Below are 25027 nucleotides of genomic sequence, written 5' to 3' on the forward strand. Positions count from 1 at the left end.
GTGGCCCACCACTCACTGACAACTTAAATAACTTTTGATCCAGTTAATATTTTTAGCTGATTTTTTTTTTAAATAATAGTTATACGTTAGGTCTATAGCTATATCTCAATAATTAATTTTTTTACATTTTATTAAAAATATTAATTATTTTTAAATTTTAAATAAAATGTAAAAAAAAAATCTAAGATAGCTATTTTGTAGAGTAGAATTTAAGAAAAATTTTAATAAAAAAATATCTTATTAATATTCAGTAGTAAATATTCTATAGCATTTTCTATAGCAATTCAATACATGAATTTTCATGTATTATTTTACGGTATTAAACATTGAAATACGTATTGAGAAAAGGACAGAAGAAAACACTATCATTTCGTGATTACTATAATTTACAACCTTGGCATTAATACCATGATAAGAAATTTGATAAGGCAATTATTGCTTATCACTCTCATTCAAAAGTATGTAATTTTCATGGAAAAAGTTACACACCTCCAAATTACAGTAATCACGAAATGATAGTGTTTTCTTCTGTCCTTTTCTCAATACCGTAAAATGCTATAGAATATTTACTACTGAATATGAATAAGATATTTTTTTATAAAAATTTTTCTTAAATTTTACTCTACAAAATAGCTATCTTAGATTTTTTTTTTACATTTTATTTAAAATTTAAAAATAATTAATATTTTTAATAAAATGTAAAAAAAATAATTATTGAGATATAGCTATAGACCTAACGTATAACTATTATTTAAAAAAAAGAAAAATAGACGACCGGATACGCAAGAATAATAACACGTGGAGAGTTACAAATAAATAACCAAGTACAAATAATTATACAGCATCTCAGGAATTTTACTAGAGAACGCTGGTTTATTCCTTTCAGACAATGAAAAGACCATTTTTCTTATTTTTAGGTCTTCTTCTTCTTCCTCGCCTTAATCCCAACTACTTGGTGTCGGTCACCCTTATCTTAAGCTTCCACTTGACACGATCTCCCACATCATCCACGCTCACATCGCATTCAATATCATCTCTCCATCTCTTTTTTGGTCTTCCGGTACCTCTTCTTCATTCAATATTCATTTCTATAATTGTTCTTACGGCTTTCGATTCTTCTCTTCTCATAACATGACCAAACCATCTAAGTCTTGACACGGCCACGGCGTTGTCACACGTTGACACCCCGCGGTCGTATCAGCTCCTTCTCAGCCACCGCTTCACTGTAAACCGGACCGTTACACACACGCGTTATCGTCGTGGTGTAAAGTCCAACAAATGCCTAGCGTCGAATACCCCGCCGCAATAATACGTCTAGTCAGTCATCTTCGTGACACCGATCTCTTTGGTTACGCCGTCCGTTCGAAAATTCAACCGAACCGCCACGACAGTTGCGATCTTTTATATATCAATCTATAAAACCATCCCAGTGCGACTACTCAATAATTAGTAATTATCTGTAGTATTTAGTAATTAGTAATTANTACTATTGTTACTTTATTTGTTACTTTGTTAATAATAGTATTATTGTTACTGTTGGTTTTTATTTTATCTTTTGTTTTGTGTTAACACTTTTCTTCATTAAACGGCTTTCGCCATTTATAGAACGATCTGTACGGTTTGATTTCTTTCTTCTTTTATTACGACGTTAGTCGCTACAGTCTATTTTCTCTCATCTTATCCACGATTGACGCTACAACTATACTCCTTATTATATGCTCATTTCTTATCCTATCTTCTCTAGTCACTCCCCTCATCCATATCTAAGCATTCTCATCTCTGCTACACTCATTCTCTGCTTTTTCTTATTTTTAGGTGATTTTGATTTTCGTTGAATTTTTTATGTGTGGAATTTTTGATATTTTTTATCAATATTTTCTTACATTGTGTCTACGTCAGTATAAGTAAATTTTTTGTCCTTACGACTTAGTTTTTTTTCTCTCACATTACCTTAAATGGTGAACATTATTTTTATTTTTACCTAATATTCTCATATGAAAATAAAACTGTTTTATTATACTTAATAATTTAAAAAATTATTGTGTCCTTCATTTCTGGAGAGCCTTAAAAGTGCCAAAAAAAGAGAAGAAATGTAATTTTATTTATACAGGCATAATATTCTTATACATTATTGTATATTCATAATAAAACTTATTGTGCCATTCGCTTATGAACAACCTTAAATGTGCTCAACAAAATGAAGAAGCGTAATATTGTGAATGCCCGTTGATATAGGAATGGATTGAGTGTAACACTTAGATATGACATGCAGACGAAATTCAAAACACAAATACCAGGAGTACGCAAAAGAGCACAAAGTATGAGGTGTAGACGTATTGCAAGAGACAAATACTTTGGATATGGGCAAGGATACAGAACAGGGTAGCCGAGAGTGAGGTGCAGACTAAGTGCAAGACACAAATACTCTGAAATGTAGAACACGAAAGTAGATAAATGAAAAGGAAAAACAAAAAAAACTTTATACAGTAAATCGGACAGCGACAACTGAATACAGAGACTGATGAACAACATAAAGCATAAGGCTCCGTACTGGAATCGGCTGATCACGATGACTAGGACTTTTGTATTTAAATAGTAATATGAAGATAGCTAATTTTGTAATAATTATTTTTTATTGTCAATTCATCAATCGCTGGTAATACGTAAAAAAAATCTTAGCATATTATAAAATTATGAGTAAGTAAAAAATATGTAATAAGTTAATTCCATCATATGAAATATTTATTTATTGTAAACATTGTAAATTGTACTTAAGCCAAAATCAATTTACAAATAGCAAAACTAAATTTGTAATATTTTATCTCTGATGTATAACTATGAAATTCGAATAGATATAAAGTTGATATAAAGCAATTTTATTACTCGAGAAATTATACTTGAAAAATGAATTACTATGATCATTAGTAATTTATCATATTTTACTTTTGAACTTGGTTAGACTAAATATAATTTTAATTTTTTTTAGCATCGATTAAATTACAAAATTTATCTATTGTGGACAAAATTTTATTCATTATATTTTGTAATCTTTCAAGTTATAGGTTTAAAAAAAAAAAAGTTATAGGGTAATGATCAATTTACCCAAAATAACTTTAANGGACAAAATTTTATTCATTATATTTTGTAATCTTTCAAGTTATAGGTTTAAAAAAAAAAAGTTATAGGGTAATGATCAATTTACCCAAAATAACTTTGAAAGTCATGTTAGTGGTTTTAACTTAAGATACAGATCTCTAACTTGGTAATTATCTATTAAATATAGCCCGTTAAAAATTTTAATGGGTTTTTTGAATATTGTTTTATTTTATTTAATGAGTAATTAAATTACTTGAATTTTCTAATTAGCAATTAACTCGAAAACTAGAATCAATATGAATATTTTAATTACAACGACGAAAATCTATTTAGAATCTACTATCACATTGATTGGCGTATAAAATTTTTTATTATTTATTAAAGAGTCTTATTTAAATTTTTTTTTTTTTCATAATAGAAGGTCTAAGATTATTAATTATAAGTAATCATGTTACATGAAACAATTATTACTACAAAACATTATATTCAAATCTATAGTAAATTATATGAACAAATTGTAATGACTCTTCCCCAAATTAGATTACAAAATCTTAAAATATGTTAATAAGTAATAAGCATAAAAATTTTACGATTTATTTTTCAAGCAACATTGTCAATAAAAAATGATTGTGTATACATATTTACATGTCTTTATGTTTTCGGTAAGTAAATTCAGTAACTAGATGCATAAAATAAAAAATAATATATTTACATACACTGTAAAATAGGGCTAGATATATCATTGAGCGTAACAAAGAATTCAGATTTTTTGATACTCTAACATTTATTCAAACTTTTTAAGCATACATTTATACTGTTATGCTTTTAGTAGCTATCCAATTAGAATTAGTGTGAAAAACATATTAAGGTTGATAAACGTACAGAAATTTAAATGAAAAAAAAAAATTGTTTACTAACACTAAAAAAGTTTTTTATTTAATAAGGACTAATCTTTTGTGTTATTATTGACTAATCTACCTAGAAATAAAATTTCAAATCAAAACTTTTATAAAATGTTGAAAATTTATATTGTATAAATATTTGTACAGAAACAAACTTGAGAATATATAGATAATTGATTTGATGATACAGTGAGTTGAATTAAATTTGAACTGTCCAAAATTAAAGTTTGCGTTATCATTAGAGCAAACACCGATGTTAAAGATTGATTATATTTTATATTTGAAAAAATGAATAACTATATTATTAGTAATATATCATGTTTTATTTTTAAACTTGGTTAAACTTAATGTGTATTTCAATAGGACGAAGAAACACCACTCAATTGAGATACAGCCCAATTCAACAAAGACAATCGTAATAATGCGAAATAGTATAAATATATATTTTATTGAACAAATTACACTTATTATGTTTTGCCGTTTAAATTACTATCTTATAACCTTTTAAGTTATAGGTTTAAGAGAAAAAAAAGACATAAGAAAAATATCAATTTTGATTATTATTTAGATTCACGGAAAAATGGTACTAGATATTTCACAGGGCGTAACAATGTTTAGTAATGAATTCAGATGTTTTGGTAGCTATCCTAGAAACGAATTATACATTAATATGGTTTCAATATAAAAATCCAAACTGTAACAATAATTTTTTTTTCATTTGAGAGTAATATTCAAAAAACCCCGATGGCTTTGGTAGTGTGCAATTCATTAACATTAAAATATGTTTAGTTAATTATAAAAACTATTTAAATAGTTTCAATATCTTCCTGTTTTTTATTCTGTTTACATACATAATTCACTAATCCTTTTTTTTTCCACACTCGCGCTATTGTGTACCGCCCTGGAACTGCCGTTAGGCATTTCTTCAGGGCGACCTACGCCGTCTATATAACTCACACCACCACGTTAGTCGGATCTGTTGCCTAGGTTGCACCCCGTGTAGGTGGGGTCAGGACTTTGTGAGGGTTGGCGAATGACTTACAATACATTGAAACACATAAACACAATACAAAATCTTTATGGCGCTGGTCGAAACCAAAGAAGCCAAGACCCAGGCCGCCATTCCGGAGACGGCACATGGTCTATAGGCCGGCCCTCTTCTGGACCCAGTTTAGGGCATTCACGTTCTTGGGCGATTACTTTAGAGTATCCACGCAAAGCGGGGACTCGTACAGGAGGACCGAGTAAACGACGTAGACTAGGGGTCAGCGTCGTAGTTATTTCGGTATCCCCAGGTTCGGCATCAGTCCCTCCAAGCAGTCCATTACCCTCTGGACCACTGGGCCGCGCGTTCTATGTGCGGTTCGAACATCAATCTGTCTTCGATGAGTAGGCTCAAGTAGCTCATGGTGCGCTTTAGTGGGACAACCGTCCCCAGGACGGTGAGCCTTGGAGCAACGTACCTGTACTTTCGCGTAAACAAAACCTATTCCGTTTTGTCCAACGCGAGGGACAGGCCGGTTCCCTCCTGCTGGAATTAGACAGTAACGGTACTCAGTGCACAGTTTGCTCGGATACCATCCTCAATAACTCGCAAATCTTATCAAGATGGAAACTTTCATACTAATTTTAACACGCGCGTTACTGGTAATATCTTTATAGTTTCCTAGTGTTCTAGTATCTATTTTTCTTAAAAAAAAAAATAAATAATTCGTTAATCTGTGATATTTACCAATTGCTTCTGTTTTTTATATATTCGCATTTTCATTTTAACAGTTTTGAAACAAGTAAATTATTTTTACGATACCTAAAAAAGAACAATCAGTTTCGAATTTATTAAAAAATTTGTTTGCACATTTGGTTATGATTTTGATACATTTCAAACACACTCACTGTGTTATTGTGTAAATTTTGTGATATTTAAATAAATCATAAAAAAAAATTTAACATCACACAAAATTTAAAAACCAAAAAACATTTAAATTTATTAAACGTGAAGAAATTAAAAAAGAATCACTTACACTTTAAAAATTCTTCATTTAATAAGGACTTGTGTTCTGTGTAATTTTCGAGTAATTTACCTTAAAATAAAATTTCAAATCAAAACTTTCGCATAATTATAAAGTTATATACCTGGATAATTATTTGTTCAGAAACTAACTTGAGCGTTGGATGTATAAATGAAATTTTTGATATTTTTTGAAACAAAATTAAAAGAAGGTGTTTTTACAAATTTTGTTTGACTGACAACAACGTTTGCAACACAGCAAAACTACAACATTGCACCTGTGCAAATTTTGAAAGTTTATACTGAAAAAAATATTTGTACAAAAATAAACTTAAGAATAAATAGAAAAAAGTGATGATGATACAATGAATTAAACTTTACGGAAAAAAAAGTTTGGGTTAACATTGACTAAAACACCAAAATTAAAGATGATTCGGATAAACAATATTTGGTGCATTCAGATCTATTTGATAAACATATTATTCGACTACTTGCAAACTAATCAACAAGATTATTGAAATTATAGATGTTAAACATGGCGATGTATTATTGTTCACATCCGACGCCGCTAAGTACATTATACAAGCTGATAGAACTTTCTAAGTATTTTATTTTAGAATGATTTATGTAACGTAGACGGCTTTTTAACAGCATCGAGTGGCAAAGAGGGTTAGGATGATATATGATTATGTTGAAAAAAGTTTTCTCGTGAAAAAGAGATTCATAAAATAATCATATCGAGTTTAACTAATTATAGATTAAGCTCTATGTTCGTTTTCTAGGTATAAGACTTTACTCGGTAATAATCTTGAAATATTACGTTTTAAAAACTTACACAACCACATTATTAATTATGCATTTTTAAGGTATCTAATGAGAGAACCGGTTAGTTTGTACTTAATGTAGTGTTTCTATTTAAACAATTATTTGCTAACAATATAATTGTTAAGTTATTAAAATTAAGAATTTTAGTTAAAAGTTAGATTTCTATCGGTTTTTTTACAGTTTAAAAGTTTTTTAATAATAATATGTTATATTTTAAGGGACTACTACTTACAACGATTGCCAATGAAATAATTGAATACTTGTCTTTTAAAAACTTACCCGAAGCAAAAGGAGAATTTTATAATTGCTTAAATAACATTGAATTTGACGACAATATACAAATAGATAAAGGTGGAAATCTGAATAAATGTATATCATAAAGTCATTCAAATTCTGTAAATATTTTATAAAACAAAGCATTGTTAAAAAAATGCTAAAAATGATGATATTTTTGTGTTATTTACTAAAACATTTTATTAGATCTTATCATTAATTAAAAAAATATAAAATTATAATTCATTTAATCTGTGACTGATTATTGTATATCACAGCTTGAATTGCAACTTATTTTTGAAAATAGACTATTCTACTTATTACGTATATGCTTAACTCTTTACATTTGTCTATTTGAATACTATTTGTTTTAAGTGTATGATTATTTGAATTTCTTTAGAATCATTATATGCATTTTTAAATGACATAAGAGAAAGTTATGTGTCCGGTAATTTACCACCGATCAATACGAGTAAAGAAGTAATGAAATTCATTGGAATGTTCGGTGATTTAACACTAAATAAGATCAGTAAAGAATTAATGAACTCCAAAGGAGAACAAACATCAAGTATTAAAAAAGATTTAAACATTTGCTGTACTATGTTTCATGAGAGATTGTTCGTAGTTGAAGAACCTATAGTAATATTTTTACTTTACTTTACTTATTTTGTATACTTTTTTATAAAATAAGCAATTTATTGATGGTTCTCATTGAAAAACTATTAGAGTATTCTATAGTTTTAGTTGAAGAATTTAAATTTTTATCAATTTCATTTTAACCGATACGATTATTGAAAATGTAATTCTGCAAAATGTTCTGACAACTCTAAAAAATTTTGATCCAGTTAATAATTTTTGATTATAATTTTATTTTTAATATTTGTTAATTATAAATTGATAAAAGAATAGAAAAAATTAAATCTTTCCTTGCTAAATTATGGTTATAGATAATTTAAATAACTTTTTCTATGAAATATATCAATTATTAATTAAGTGCATGTTATTCAACTTATTAATTTGAACTTATTAAATATTGAAACAAATATTGTGGTTTTATCAAAATAATAAAACCATTGTCGGTTTGTTTTATTGAAATTTAAAATAAATAAACACTTTACTTTGTAATCTGACAGTCAATTTAAATCGAAATTAGCTTAAATTTTTCATCAAAATCATTTAATTTAAAAATTTGTTAAATTTATCAATCAATCGTTCATGACTTTAAATCTATTAACATAAAATGAATTTGTCTGAAAATAATATTTATTTGGTTAGTTTTGCGTAATATTTATATTATACTCATAATTTAGACAAAATTGTAGATCTCACTATTTGATTATGTTTGGTACAGAATGCATTTAGCAAAGATCTAGTAGACCATTTGATACAAACATTGTTGATTATATTATATCGTGTGACAGCTGATCTCCAGCGTCTTGCTTTACTCACCTCCTTGTCCACTTAGCACGGCAAATCGATGACCTCCGCATCAATTGTCATCCGTTTACAGTTCATTGTCGTAAGTCAGTCAATCAATTGTTTTATGTGTCATTTCTTTTTGTAGCAAGCGCCTTCTCTTGAATGGTAAATTGTGGCCATTTTACGCCGTTATTCTTTAATTGGATTGTTGCACTCTTGTGCTCAAAGTTTCCATGCTCTTGCACGCCACTAGTGATTGGGCCCTGATCATCACTAAATATCTTCATTGCCGTAGTTGCTTTTTCGTCTGCTCTCATCTGCCATTACGTGCCTGGATCTGCACTCTGACTCGTCATTCTCAGATGTTCGACAGCATCACCACAAGATCTCATACAGTCCACTCATCACTAACAACAACTTCATCTATTCAGATGAGTTTAATATTATTTTTAATGTTATTTATTGTTTGTTTTAATTGAGATTAACTATTTTGTTTTATGCCACCTCGCCGAACATTATTATTTAAGGCCCCCAGTTAACGTTTAAATTTAAGATACTCACTGAATGAAGAATTTCTAATATATATGGTTATTTGTTATTTAATTAATGTCTACTCTCGTTACTTATTGGATGTACAATTACAGAAATTTTCAATGCACATTATGTGATAAAACAAATTATTTAAAGTTTAGTGTCTCTAGTATCCTGTAATAATCAAATGAATATATTAAAGTAATAAATATAGGGATTAATATTCATCAAGCTGGGAAGTTAGGTTTTGTCAAATGGTCTGCATTGAGTTTCTATTGTGGTTTGTAAAGTTCGAGTGTTTAGAACAATGAAGAAAAGTAGATATAAGAAAAAAATAATTAGTAGTTATCTTTTGTGCCGTAAGAAACACAAAAATGTTTTAGTAGAGTCGTGGAATTATGAGGACGTGACATATTTGTATGTAAGGAACAAGTATATATAATTAATTATCATCACTCTGATAAAAAAACACTTCGACACCAATTTGTTAAATTTCACAATAATTTGTATACACGTTACACAAATAGCAATTGTAAAATTACAAGAGCTATTTATTTGATCAATTGCTTTATCATTCTTTACTCACAGATTATTAATTCTAAATAATTGGAGTAATGTATATTCACTTACTTTGTCTTTGATTGCTTTTTCAACTATAATTCGCAAAGTTTAAACATAACTTTCTTATACACTTTTGAAATTTTTGACGACTCAAAATGTAAAAATTATGTGCATCGATGACAACATGGGACCGCGACTAATAATTCTTCGTAAAGATAAAATATTTGATTAAGACATGATTGGATTTTGTGAGAATTTAGCCTTTTTAGATGGCATCTGATTAAATAAATTATTTACAATATTGTCCTTTTTTTTACTAGTAAAAACAGACGATTTTATTACCAGAAATCACAATAATAATTAAATCAATAGAATAGTATAACTATTAAGTTGCTAGAGAAATATAAGGATATGTACCATGGAGCATGTTGATCGCTGACGATATAGTGTTAATAAGAGAATAAGGAAGAATATGTGGTTTGACAAAGGAGAACACGAGATAGGTGAAATGAGGAGATTAGTGACAATAGGTGAGAACCTGATTGGAGAGGTGGAAAATTTTAAATATTTAGGATCAGTTGTGCAAAATGGTGGTGGTATTGACGAGGATGTAAGACACAGGACTAAATGCGGGTGGGTGAGGTCGAGAGAAGCATCTGGGGTGTTATGTGATAAAAGAATTCCAATGAGACTGAAAGGTAAGTTTTATAAGACTGTAGTAAAATCAGCTATAGTGTATGAATCAGAGTGTTGGGAACGTAGAGCAGAGAATTACTGTAGCAGAAGCGAGAATTCTAGAATAGATGAATGAATTGACTAGAGAAGATAGGATAAAATACATAATTTGTATTTTAGCTTCGACGCGAAGCGCAGAAGGTATTAATTTTACTATGATGTGTTTTTTTTTTTATTTTTATNACTTTTAGCTTCGATGCGAAGCGGAGAAGGTATTAATTTTACTATGATGTGTTGTTTTTTTTTTTATGTCTGTTGCCACTTTTTCTCAGCTCTCACTGGACCGATTTCTTTCAAAAATACGTCAAAAGATCACAAATCGTATCTAGTTGAAGAAATAATCCATAAAAGTTGAATAAAATTCCCTCGTTCCCCGCAAATGGGAGAAATATCCAAAAAAATTACAAATTTAAAAATTGCTATTTTCGAAATTTTTTCACTTTTTTTTCTTAAAACTTCCATAACTTTTTGAAAAATCAACAAATCAACATAATTTTTTTTTATACTAAGATCTTAGATATCTACCTTTCATTTGATATCATTTTTTTCAAAATCTATCACTTAACCTGCTCATTAGGGGGGGATTTAAAATAGTAACTTTTTTACAAAAATTAACTTTTTCAACTTAATTTTTGAAAATGTTTCGGAAATACTGCGTCTTCAAACATATATCAAATTAAGTTTTTTTTATATACTATAAAATGAAAAAAAAAAATTTGTCCCGACACTTTTTCTTCTACATTTAAACGGCGGCCGTAGTTATAAAAACACTATTTTTGTGTTAAAATTTTTCGATTTTCGATTTTATATTTTCAACTTAAAAATGCTATAACTTTTTGAAAAATGTATATATCAGCACAAATTTTTTTTTTCTAAATACATTATAAGTACATCTTTCATTTGACATACTTTTTATTAAAATTGGACAATTTCCCCTTATATAGGGGGCGTTCAAAACTTAAAATATTGTAAAAAACATAGATCTTTTTCAACTGAACTTTTGAAAATGTTCCGGAAATACTGCGTCCTTTAAACATATATCAAATTAAAGGTTATGTTATATACTATCAAATGAAAAAAAAAAATTTGTCCCGACATCTTATCTTCTATGTGCAAATGGCTGTCGAAAATTTAAAAAAAAATGTAATGTTTGCGATAAAAATTACATTTTATCGGGATGTTTTTTGTACTTAAAACTGCCATAACTTTTTCAAAAATGAACAAATAAAAATAATATTTTTTTGTATTGAAACCTTAGATATTTCCCTTTCATTTGATATAATTTTTTTTGAAAATCTAACACTTATTCTGCTCACTGGGAGGATTTAAAATAGTAACTTTTTTACAAAAAATAACTTTTTCAACTTAATTTTTGAAAATGTTCCGGAAATACTGCGTCCTTTAAACATATATAAAATTAAAGCTTATTTTATGTACTACAAAATGAAAAAAAAAATTTGTCCCGACGACCTATCTTCTATACCGCAAATGGCTACCATATTGAAAAATATACTATTTTTGTATGAAAATTATGGGTTTTGTATTTTATTTTAATAGAAGTTGATGTTGCTTTTGCAATTATCCAACAATTTTTTAAAATTAAACACTATCTACAGATTTGCATCGAAGCGTTTCTTATGATAGTGATTTTAATCACTGTCAGATTAAATCTATTTTTAACTACGGCAGCCATTTAAATCTCGAAGAAAAAGTGTTGGGACAAATTTATTTTTTCATTTTATAGTACATAAAAAAAGCTTTAATTTGATATATGTTTGAAGGACGCAGTATTTCCGGAACATTTTCAAAAATTAAGTTGAAAAAGTTAAATTTTGTAAAAAAGTTGCTATTTTAAATCCCCCCCAATGAGCAGGTTAAGTGATAGATTTTGAAAAAAATGATATCAAATGAAAGGTAGATATCTAAGATCTTAGTATAAAAAAAAATTATGTTGATTTGTTGATTTTTCAAAAAGTTATGAAAATCTAATTTACACCTTGATTATTTGTTATTTTTTTTTTTTAATTTTTGATAAATTAAAAAATATATATATTATTTATTATAAAATTTTTAAAACTCCCACAAATATTAAAATAATAGTAACAAAAAATATTAACTGAAACAATAGTTATTAGAGTTTCCTGAACGCGCAGGACCATTATATATAAATAAAAATAATTTATTTATTTGTATATTAAACACACTATAAGAAATATAATTGAACTAGATCAATAGAATTAATTGATATTTACTATTTATAGTTAACTATAAACAATGATATTGTTGCTATGGCTTTAAAAAGATATGATTCAGCTGTAATTATGCTTTATGACTGCTTCAAAAAGTATGGATGTTTACCACATATTAATGAAAGTAAGTAGTACTAATACATGATGTAACAGACAAATATATAAACAGAATAAAAAAAGTTCTAAAACCAAAGTTTCATTTATCATTAAATTAAAAACGATATTTTGTTTAAATGCCAATCAAATCATTTTGTCCTTTACTAAAATTCACAACTGATCTGAAAAACAAACGAGTGTCCTATCAAAAAACGATTATTTTATACGATTTATAATCATTATTTTTTCATTATATTTTCTACATTTTAAAGAATAATTTTTTATTTAATTTTTTTTCAATTTACATTCATTAAATTCATAATTGTAATCTAGTACAATTTATGTATTTGTATAATATATATTTCTTAATGTAATAAATTATAATGAAATTTTAGGGAAATTTAATAATGATTAATAGTAGTTCTATAAAGTCTGAGCTGGATACCCTCCTAACCCACATGTTGTGGGTTTACCCTGTCCTAGGTGGACGGGCGGTGTAAACAACCGGGAGGGGGATATGGTGAAAGGCATAGTCCCCCCACCCACATGATGTAGGTTACCCTGTCCTAGGTGGACGGGCGGTGTAAACGGCCGGGGGGATATGGTGAAAGGTCGATGTTTCTCGTTCCTAGATATCATTTCGTTATACCATGGTACATGTTACCATGATATATGCATAGTATACCTAGGTAGAAGGAACATCATATAGTATATCTTGATATTATACAGAAAATTAGAGGTATTTTAAAAATTACATAATTTTAGAATTATATGAAAATATTTGAATGCAAAAAAGTGAAAGGTGTAATCAAGCGGCGACGGCGGCTATTAATCCCACGAAACCCAACTTTAGCTATGTGACGTGTATGCTTTTGACCATAGAGAGTTCCCTTCCTTGACTAACGTAGTTATTAAAACTGTAAATCAGCGGTTTACCCCAACATAGAAGGGGAGGTGATGATGAAACTCATCATAAGGTGATCATTATTATGATATTAAAGTAAATAAATAAATATGTACATTATTATACTATTTCATAAGAATTGAGTTATTTTTTAATTAAAGAGAAAATATTTAAAAAATCGATAGTTTAAATTAATTATTATGATATTAAATTACATTATTGCGTTTGTTAATAGATATATTTTTTGTTAATGTGTAAACGTTATTGGATAAGACATATGTATACATATTGAGTATACACATACTCTATTACATATATTTGTATAAAAATATTTAGAAATCGTGACTTTAAATTTAATTATTAGGATATTAAAGTGAAATCACTTAAGTGGTGAACGAAAAGGCTAGTTTACAGAGATATGTGATCTGTAATTTGCCGACCCTCGATGAAAATATGTGATTTTTCCGCATAAATGAGTAATTTCACATAAAAGACTGAGTATTACTTGAGTAAAATTAATAGTGTTGTATCACTTAAACGTTTTAAAAAATGTTTTCTTGTGACAAGTGTGAAAAAGTGTACGTTGTCAAAAAACTGTTTTTAACTGCTGCATAGGAATATACATGACGGTATACGATTTAAGTGTTATTTATGCTCATCTACTTTTTCGGACAAATGCGGACTTGTACAGTTATCATATATTGTATACCCTGGTATATTCATAGTATACTGAGGTAGATGGAACATCATATAGTATATCTTGATATATTATAGAAAATTGGAGCTATTTTAAAAATTACATAATTTTAGAATTATTTGAAAATATTTGAATGCAGAAAAGTGAAAGGAGTAATCAAGCGGCGACAGCGGCTATTAATCAAACGAAACCCAACTATAGCTATGTGATGAGTAGGCCTTTGGTCATAGAGAGCCCTCTTACTTGAATAATTAAAACAGTTAATCAGCAGTTTACCCCTACATAGAAGAGGAGGTGATGATGAAACTCATCATAAGGTGATCATTATTATGATATTAAAGTAAATAAAGAAATATGTGCAATATTTCATAAGAATTCAATTATTTTTTAATTTTAGAGAAAATATTTATACGTTTGAAATAATATTTTATCAAATTCTTTTTTGATTATTCAGTTACACTACTGCGTTTGTTAATAGACATTAATGTGTAATCGTTTTTGTATAAAACATGTATACACATAATCTAATACATATATTTGTATACAAATATTTAGAAATCGAGAGTTTAAAATTAATTATTATGATATTAAAGTGAAATCACTTAAGTGGTGAAGGAATGGGTTAGTTTACGGGGATATGTGATTCGTGATTTGCTGACCCCCCTATGAAAATATGTGATTTTTCCGCATAAATGAGCGTGAAATCGTTGATAAAGTCACAGTGTCATCAAGAACCCTCAGCTCTAAGAAGAAGACTCTATGAACAATATGGCTGCCGAACCTGTAAGAAAACAGCGCTACATTTATATCGCACCAACACCGCCAGCCGAGATGATTGACTCTAGCAGTTACACTATTGCGTTCAGCGACAGAAAATTTTTGCAAGTGGGCCTGAATCCAAAGGATGACTTCAATGTTACGGTATGCATTATTACTCCTTCACGATATATTAGTATGTCAGCAGATTATTTAAATATTATTTACGGCATGATGGATGAAATATCATTATTTCTACAATCACCTCCGGTAAAAGGAGAGAACATTATGTTATACCAAAATGTCGATTTTAATATAACCAAAGTATTGTACCGTGATACCATGCATTTAGTATTAGAATCCAGAATAGTGGATGGGTGTCGAGTGTTATTGAATAACGAAAACATTAATAGACTTATGGACTTACAGTGTACTATTAACAGTGCAATATCAAGAAAAATAAAAACACGTTTACTATTAAGCCATCAAATAGACCGCATTATACAATACGCCGATAGTAAATGGTCGGGCCCTAAAATTCAACAATCAAACAATGATGAAATGATTAATTTTATAAGAAGTTTGAACGACAAAGAAATATGTGATACTATTCCTAAAGGTGACAGTAAATACATAAGCGAGCTGAAGAATTTAGCATACAATGTAATAGTTGATAGTTGGGTCAAGTCATGGTCCAAAGACATGCTTCAAATTAATGTGAGTTTAATGAACATAGATTGTCATAACCTTTATTGTTATTAAATTTATAATTATGCTTTAGGAAAAAGAAGAAGAAATGTGCGATGAAAATGATGGTCCAACATTTTTCAATACAACAGTGTATAGCCAAGAAACTAGAACTACTATTAATTTTATAAATCTATGATCCATAATTTAAAGGGCATTATATCTAAACCTTGCACTCTTAACATAATGTTTGTCATAATTTTTTTTTATAAGGCTTTAAATTATGTTTTGCTTAATTTTTTTTCTCTTTGTTTCTTAAAATTCACAGTTTTAATCTCTTATTGTTTAATACTAATTATATAATATTTTAGGGAAATTGAACCATGACTCATTTCGTGAATCTACGATCCGTAATTTAAAATACGTTATCTCTAAAACTTCCACTCCTCAATATATGGTTAATGTTGTTCGAACTTTTCTTTTTGGTAATAATCCCATTGAATTTGGAAAATATTGTTCTGCAGCTTATTATACTTTAATAACTTTAGTTGAAAATCACGTAAGTAATATTTACGATTTCATTTATAAAAATCATTTGTATTAAATGAATTATTCCTTTATTATGAGAAAACTGTAGCACAGTGGGGTCGCACATAATGTGGACTTTGCATAATTCTATATTGTAATATTTACGGAGACATTAAAAATTATAAAATAGTTATTATTTTTATGGCAAACGTGTCTAAAAGTTGAAGAGCTTGATGCAATACTTTTCAAAAAAAATTGTTTATTAATTATGAATAAATTTATTGGTGTACAAGGATTTTTCATGAAACACCAAAATATACATTTCTAACCCCATTTTTGCGCCGATGACATATCAGCAATTAGAGTTTTGCAAATGGACTAAATAATAACAAAATCCTTCTAATTAGTATAACAAATATTTATGTTTGATTATTAGGTTACGTATGGATAATCAATAAATAGATTTTAATTAAAAAATTAAGTAACAAGCAAACTGTATTATATGTAGTACATCAATATAAATAATGATTTAAACATCAATAATTATATAGAAATGATTACGAAGACTTCTATTTAAATTATTTATTGCAATAAAAATACAAAAAAATAGAGATTATAACGAAATTTTGAGATTTCCAGATAAATTTACTGTTGATAGTAATAATATAAGTTCCTGATCACATATCAATCTAAAAAATACAATATTTTATTCCTTATAAAATTTCCTATTTAATGATATAATATCTGAACTTGCAAGTAGAGCTAAAATTGTGTTTAAAAGTTCAACATGTTTGAATTATAAACTTTCATAAAAATCAATTTTAAAGTATCAAAAAAATAAGTTAAAAATGACATTTTAATTTGAAATTATGCACGGATTATTTTTAACATATTATCTTGAAAAAAGTTTGAAATAGTATATTTATACTACTACGTAGTAGGGGGATAGGACCAAATTTTTCTTGAACATTAATGAACGTAGGATATTATAAACTTATATAGAAAAATTATACCAAGTTTTGTATGTGCGAAAATTGTGGTAGTTATACTTAAGCAATCACCTGTATATATTTGATTCATAAAATTTTACATAATAAAATTAACGAAATAAAATAAATATAAATATATAATTGAATAATCATTCGATCTTAAACAAATTATATTATATAGTAAATTAAAATTAAGAAAAATGAAAAATTAGGCTGGGGAGGGTTTGATTTACTAAAATTGAAGAATAAGTTAAATAATATCCCCCTTCTAATGCGGCGTATACTATCATTGGTGACTTAATTATGGTCTCACCAGTACCTAAAACTACTAGTGACGTCTTACTTGACCAAAGCGATAAAAAAACTGCATTTTTTTACTTGGTATATTTTATTATCATTGTTTCTTAATACATCGTCAGCGCTGCTTGTGTTTATTTATTTATCAATAATATTAGTTATTCCATTGTATCATAAATTAAAATAATGTGCTTGTATTACAAAATGCTTCTACATAGTAATTGAAGTCGACTTATACAATGTATATGGTAATGGACATATTACAACAATTATTTCTTGGTTTTATATTATGAAACGTATTTTATTACTTTTTAAGAATTGTTTTACCATAAATAACAAAATTAAAAGCAACGTATATTCAACAAAAAATTCAAATTTTGTTATCTTTATTTTGTTTGCATTAAAACCATATTTTAATTTTTTTCATCGCTTATTTTTATTTTTCAGTCTCTGGTTTGTTCTGGATGAAAATTACTAAGCATCTCTTAAAAATTTTTAAGATTTTCCCATTAATTGCGATTTGAAAACCGGAACTTATAATAAACTTTAATAAAAAAATTTTATATTCTGTTTACATATTTTGATTATTGGTGCAACCTGTATGGGTTGGAGGGTTGTAAACCCTCCTGCCATATTTTTAGCGATGTTTGAATTNGTTTTCCCCCCCCCCCTGCCATATTTTTAGCGATGTTTGAATTTTTTAGTCGTGTATAAACAATTTATAGTAACAAAAAAATGATCATTATTAATTTTAAAATTATAACTCCTCAAAAAATTATTTGCTAGTTGCGCCACTAATTTTAATTAGCTTTGTATTTAATTCATAATAACTCATTATTATAATAAGATTTCAATTCAAAATATAATTTTAGTTTTGACAATCGATAAAATTCTATTTTATTTTATAATTATGTATAATTATAATATGACAATATATTGTCCTATTTTAACTATTTATTACTTTAAACTTTAAACGTTTATTCGGACATTTTTCACATATATTTGGTTTATATTTTATTTATGTATGTGTTTATGATAAAAATAACTTGCAAATACATTATTCACATTTAACACAACTGATATACAGTGTAAAATGTAAGGATTTTTCTCATTTACTCGATTAAAATCTAAACTAACTAACGTGAATGCTTTGCCACCACACCTCTCTGATTTTAATTATCTAGACTTTCTACTCTACAGTAATTTTTTTTAGGCTTTTTATAAATTATATATAATTGATTAATTAATCTTTCAATAAACCTAAAAGTCATAGGAAATAATAGAAGAGTGCTTTGGCTATTTAGGATACCATGGGATAATGTTAACATCCCTAAGCCGATGATACTGAGTCCCTCCTAACAATACGCGGCAACAGTATAACCACTACCACAATTGATAACGGTTCGGTAACGTTATCAATCAGCCGGCCACCTGTTACTCACATGTATATCACAGTAGATTTTAAGGCTAAATTTAAGTTCGATAGAATAATTGTTGATTGCTCAATAAAGATTTTGGATTATAAATTTATTATTGAATATTATTTCATAGTGGTCATAAGGGCCTTTATATAAATTAGTCGTAATTCTAGTCCAAGCTGTGATATTAATCTGAACTGTAATATTTGTTTGAGATTTATGTTAAAAGATTGTGTTGTAGTCCAACTGTTTAAATTGTATTATTATTTGTATGCATTTAAGTTAAGAAGTACCTGACCAGTTCCAATTAGTAATGAGTACTTTTGTTATTTGTGTCAAGTATTTCTATATTGAGTGTGAATTACTGAACAGATTTGAATATTTAGTGTAATTTTTCTTTTAGTCTATTTTTTATTCCATCACTAACCAGAAGAGTCTTGTGTATATTGTTCTAGTCAAAAATCAGAAGAATATTTGTTAGATATTATTGTGGGCCAATTATTGATTATTAGTATTAGTGTTATTATTTTATGCATCTGTTTAGTGATCCACCAAGATAAGTATTAGCTAATTATTATTATGTTTTCCTTTTAATACCACTAAAGTTATTCGTTTAGTTTTAAGATTATTATTGAGCAGAAGGAGCTAACATATTGAAACTGTTAATTTAGTTACCATATTGTTGTATTTATAAGTTATTTTTATAGATATTATGTATTATTATTATTTTACAAAAAGAGTGATTTGAGAGTTTTAAATATTACTTGAAGGGTTACATTTAATCATTATTGATTTTTATTTTTTATTAATACATCTGAGATAATTGCAATTGAGTATTTCATTATTATTTAGTTTAAGGTAATGATGGGCATAATCGAGATATTTCGATTATTGAAATCATATCTATTATATAATTGAGATATTCTGATTTTTTAAATAATATTGATTATTCTATAATCGAGTGATTATTTCTAATGATTTCTCGTTTATTATAAAAACAATGATTTCTTGATCTTGAAATGTATATAATCGAATAAAAGTTATTTCGAATGATGTCCATGAAACGATGAAACGAGAGAATACTATTTTTAAGTTTTTATTTAGCATAAATTATAGTCGAATTATTATTAAATTGTTGACTTCGAGTCTTCTTATTTTCAACTCGTTCAATCGCTACTCATGACAACACCTTATCTGTCACATTTTTGGGAAGTATGTGACGATTAGAACAAAGTTTTGTCCTGAACTGGCTAAACTACTGAGTTCTGATTCTCTCACTAGTTGTGAATTTATGAAAAATCAATTAGGTGTGGAATCAGGTGTTTTAATTATGATGGTCAAGCCGGCTATTGCTACCTTATCTTGTGTTTTTATTTTTTAATTTGTTATCAGTTTTTTTAAAATATAGGTAATAATTATTAAATAATAAAAATAACAACTTGTCTTTTATTTAAAGCACTTATTAATAATGCATTATTAATATATGATTGTTATTATTATTCCTAAATTATAGTTTAATATAATAATTATAAATAAACACCAACAAATAAAAAAGCAAAATTAAATTAATAATTATTTACTATAGGTATATTTATTCATATTTCGAATAATTTTTCGATTCTCTCGATAAATAATAATAGTTGATTATTCTTATCATACGAGCAGACGATTTTAACTTCGAGTGATTTTTCGAGAGATTCACTCGATTATGAAAATGTCTTGATTACTAATCATTCGATTATGCCCATCACTAGTTTAAGGGCACACACAAAACATATATACACACTTTGAGCACTACATAAATCACTGGTCTTGCGGAGGCGACCCCTCCCACCACCAGTGATTCTATTACCACACTACACACTAACAGATTGGTCAGCCTTGGAGTCGTATACCAAGAGGCAAGATCATTGGTAAAATGGCGTGGTGACCGGGTGAAGTATTTTACTGTTTAATACCTCCCGGCCCGTACAATAGTAATGTTTTGGTTTCATCAATTATAGTTGAAATACTACATGAAACGTTTTTACGTACTTACTTTATATAAGTTTATATTACTCAACTTAAAATTACTAATCATATGAAAGTACAACACAATGTTTCTTAAGTAATCAACTTATTTCGTTTTATTTAGAAAAGAAACAAACAATATCTTTAATGAATAATTATTTATTATATCTGTCTTACTTTAAGAATTAATATTATTACGCAAAAAGGAAAATATAACCCTTTGCATCACGGTTGGTAAGGTATTGTTACGAGCACCGTTGCAAGAGATTAAAAGAATAAAGGGAAAAGTCAATTATCTCTATCACGGTTGATAACACAAAGGTTATGATCACTGTGAAAGATTAACTAACTTAAAAAAAAGAAAATTTTATATATAAATCTTCGATTACGGTTGGTAACAGTAAATCAATAAAGTTGCGAGCACCGTTTATAATTCTATATATCAAATTTAGAAGGTTTAGGAAAGAAATTATGGAAAACTTAAACAATGATGCAGCGTCCAATCAATGGCAATTATTGCGAACAATGTACTAACATTAATAGATATTACAATAATTGTACATTTATTTAATTGAAATTGTAAATTCCTGTTTTAACTGATATGTAACATAAAAATGGTTTACAGGCATTATTATTTATCTTATAAAATAAAATTATAATCTTTTGAATAAAATTTGCTGTGCAGCGCTGTCCAACACTTTCTTGTAACTGAAAAACGGCAGTAAAGCTGTAGCAGGACGCTACATACAGTAATAGGAAAAAATGTGTGGCGGTCGAATGTTCTAGAATATTCGGCCGCCGCCGCCTCTAGAAGATTCGTCGCTCTACATAAGCGTGTGGCGGTCGAATGTTCTAGAGAGTTCCGCCGCCGCCTCTAGAAGATTCCTCTGACTATTTAAGGGCAAGATCGTCGCTCCAGTCAATCACTTACGCATTTTGTCTTAAACGCGCTTCGTCTCTCGCTGTTATTTGTTAGTTCGTTGTAATATAGTATAGTTGTTATTAAATCGTAAAAGTGTTTATTACTTCTATATATTACACCTCGCTACAAATGTATTTATATATAATGTTATACATAGTTAAGGCAATGATACGGGAAAGGCACCAAGTCCATAAAAAAATACATTTTATGTTTTTTTTTTTTTAATGTAGTAATTACAAATGTAAATAATAGGGTCAAAAATTTAAGTCAAATTCAGTACAAAACAAAAATAATATTAAAACCAAAAAGACCCTCATCGTAGTCTACGCGGCATGGATAACAGGCTTTTTTCTTCTCCTATAAAATTTAGTTTTTGTGACTACACCTTTCTCATATCATTCACAATTATTATTAATTAATAAACATATAAAAGAATGTTGGTACAACATTTTGAGCGGAGTGAGAAAAAATTCAACTGCACTTTAAACTACAATCTGCTATTCTGAACTTCAAAAATATAAATTTGTATTAGAATAATTACAATTTTTCGAACATAATTATTTATTTTTATCATGGTTGCGATTTAAGATAGATAGATATCACAAATATGCACATCTAGTACAAAATAACAAAAAAATATGTATTGAATAATATGTTGTAACGGGACAACATTCGTGCAATGTAGAAGGCGTTGTGCATTGTTTCCGTCAAATATAACCGTCAAACGTGCAGGTTATAAGATGCACACAAGCCCGGAAACTTTTTTAAAAGAGATTCAATAATTTTATTAGAAATAAATTGTACTGATAAATGTAATGATAGATGACCATATATGCACTCAGGGATAGTTTAAAAATTAATCTACTGAATAAAGTAACCTTTAGTTATTGTCTAAATGGTGACAAAAATAAGCCAGATTTGTAAAATTAGGTATAAACAATTATCAAATTCACAGATAAAGCGGACGAAGCGCACTACAAAATCTTAACGGGGTCTTATAAACATCGTGGTCTCAAAGTCTAAATATGCTTGTAAATATTGTAGCAAATAATTATTTCATTTCTTTAACAATAATGGTTCTTTGTTGAGCTACTTTACAGAAAAAATAAATTTTCTGCTACTATCTCTTATACTCTAAACTAGGGTGACCATACGTGTCATTTAAAACGGGATTGTCCCGTTGTCTCGACAAAATACAAACGGAACGCTTTTTATCCCATTTTTTCATATCATTATATAATATTTATAAAATAGAAAAAAATTAGATTTTTGAAACAAATATAAAACACTTTTATATATAAAGGTGAATTCCCACGACTGGTGTACTTGCCAAATATTTGTCACTTGTGTATACTTGTACAATTATTGGTCAGTTGTCAGTTTTGACAACTGACCGAAAGCGGATTGTTGGTAAATGTGACACAAGTCAAACGAATTAATGGCTTGTACCAATAATTATTCGATATTTCAATCTACAAGAGGAAGTAAAAATCAAAATGTTAGAATTTACAAACTTACAAGGTGAAACGCGGATATTTTGTCTAGTTGCACAATGGATGTTCTAGAGCAGTAAAATAGTCGCTTTTTCGGAGATACTGCAACACAAATTTTGGTGGTGTCACAAGAAGAGGAATCAAAAATATTTTTGCAATTATCAACAAAAATTTAAAAACTCAAATATCAGACATTGGTGTACGGCTCATATCTTACACGACGCAATGTAAACTAGTACGGACATTTTACCAATCGACATTCAATCCATAGTTAATAAGATATATCATTATTTTCACACATATATTGTAAACAAATTCAAAGCATTTTGTGATTTTTTAAATGTCGAGTACAAAAATATTTCGGATACTGTTAAAACACGGTGGCTAAGATAGCAGACAGCTGTTACTAAACGTAATTAAAAACGTATTTTGTAATTCAAAATTAATGCCCTACAATTCTAAAACAGTTTTTCGATAATCTTATCTCTGTTGTATAATTATTTTTATTTAAAGCCAATTAAAAGTAGTGTGCAACGAATTAATGAAAATTAAAAGTGGTAATATTTTGGCGAGTTTTCATCCTCCTTAAACTTAAAAGCCTCATAATTCACTGAAAATTAAATAAATTATTTTTTTCTTGCTTAGCAAATCAACCTTAATTATATTTGGTTTATCGATATTCCAATCGAAATAACTTTTGGGAGTGAAACATAAGAATTTTCGAAGCCAAAGTATAAGGAACACCATTAAATCGGTGACATAAACAAGTCGAACTACGACTTCATAGTATTATGAAATAATATCGTAATATGCACAATTGCACATCTTACAAAAATTTTATAATCTATTACTTGTATAAAAACGAATAATTAATTTACCTGCCAACATTTATTCTGTTGTACACTTTTTATTATATATGTATCAACTTGATTATTGTTAACTATGCATCTTAAAATACTAAACATGTAATGTTCAATTTAATACAATAAACAAATATTCCTTAAAAGCACTGACGACAGTATCCCAAGATAGAAAATGATAATTTAATTATTATAGATAATATAAAGAGCTTAGTTCTGCTCACATGCCAGAGAGTTCTGGTTTCAGTCTAGAATTCAGTTCCATTTTTAATTAAATTCCTTTATGCGAAATCATTTTATTAGCCGCAGTTTGTCATTGGCTCATTTTAAGTGTAATTAATTTAAAATTTTTGCGTTTAAAAAAAAAATATTTATTTTTTATAATAAAATAATAATAATGAAAATAAATATAAATCTCAACGTTATTAAAGAAAATATAAGTTTCATATTTTTAGATTACGAGACATTGAATTTCTTTTAATTATGACGAATTATAAAGTAAGTGGATATACATTACCTCTATTAATAGTATTAATAATCTAAGCAAAAAATAATAAAGCAATAGAATAAATACAATTTATTATAATCATTAACATTAAGAAAATTTCCTTAAAATAATAGGTAACAAAGTGTTAATAATTAATTTATTAATGTGAAGTTCTTCATTATTCTTATGAGTACTATGATTTTTCTAAATGCCCAAAAATTATATAAGTTAATAGAAATATAATTGTACATAATAATTTTACATTATACAATTTTGATTAAAAT

General features: G+C 27.7%; 1 protein-coding gene and 1 long non-coding RNA gene across 3 annotated transcripts; one reads left to right on the top strand and one right to left on the bottom strand.

Annotated features, from left to right (window-relative positions):
- The first annotated feature begins 5400 nt into the window (after positions 1-5400).
- Positions 5401-18123, top strand: LOC126894925 (uncharacterized). Its single transcript, XM_050666305.1, has 6 exons — positions 5401-5645; positions 7050-7182; positions 7505-7743; positions 12612-12723; positions 16111-16298; positions 18001-18123. The coding sequence occupies exons 1-6, from the start codon at positions 5607-5609 to the stop codon at positions 18019-18021; spliced, it is 732 nt and encodes a 243-aa protein (XP_050522262.1). The 5' UTR covers positions 5401-5606; the 3' UTR covers positions 18022-18123.
- On the bottom strand, positions 5608-6395 carry LOC126894946 (uncharacterized). 2 transcript variants are annotated; one of them, XR_007701554.1, is made up of 3 exons: positions 6160-6395; positions 6020-6079; positions 5608-5805 (listed from the first exon to the last, which is right to left on the bottom strand). It is a non-coding gene; the product is annotated as an uncharacterized LOC126894946 (long non-coding RNA). The 2 variants fall into 2 exon arrangements; XR_007701555.1 differs by having other exon boundaries at positions 6132-6169.
- Positions 18124-25027: the final 6904 nt, after the last annotated feature.

This window comes from Daktulosphaira vitifoliae, unplaced genomic scaffold (genome assembly GCF_025091365.1).
Source record: "Daktulosphaira vitifoliae isolate Bord-2020 unplaced genomic scaffold, ASM2509136v1 Scaffold_1, whole genome shotgun sequence".
Lineage (NCBI taxonomy): Eukaryota > Metazoa > Arthropoda > Insecta > Hemiptera > Phylloxeridae > Daktulosphaira > Daktulosphaira vitifoliae.

What these genes read in the sequence shown, in the direction of transcription:
- LOC126894925 (XM_050666305.1), top strand. Translation starts at nt 5,607, where the DNA reads ATGGAAACTTTCATACTAATTTTAACACGCGCGTTACTG. An exon ending in TTTTAACACGCGCGTTACTG is followed by an intron (nt 5,646 to 7,049) that starts GTAATATCTTTA and finishes TTATATTTTAAG; the next exon opens with GGACTACTACTTACAACGAT. An exon ending in TTTACCACATATTAATGAAA is followed by an intron (nt 12,724 to 16,110) that starts GTAAGTAGTACT and finishes ATAATATTTTAG; the next exon opens with GGAAATTGAACCATGACTCA.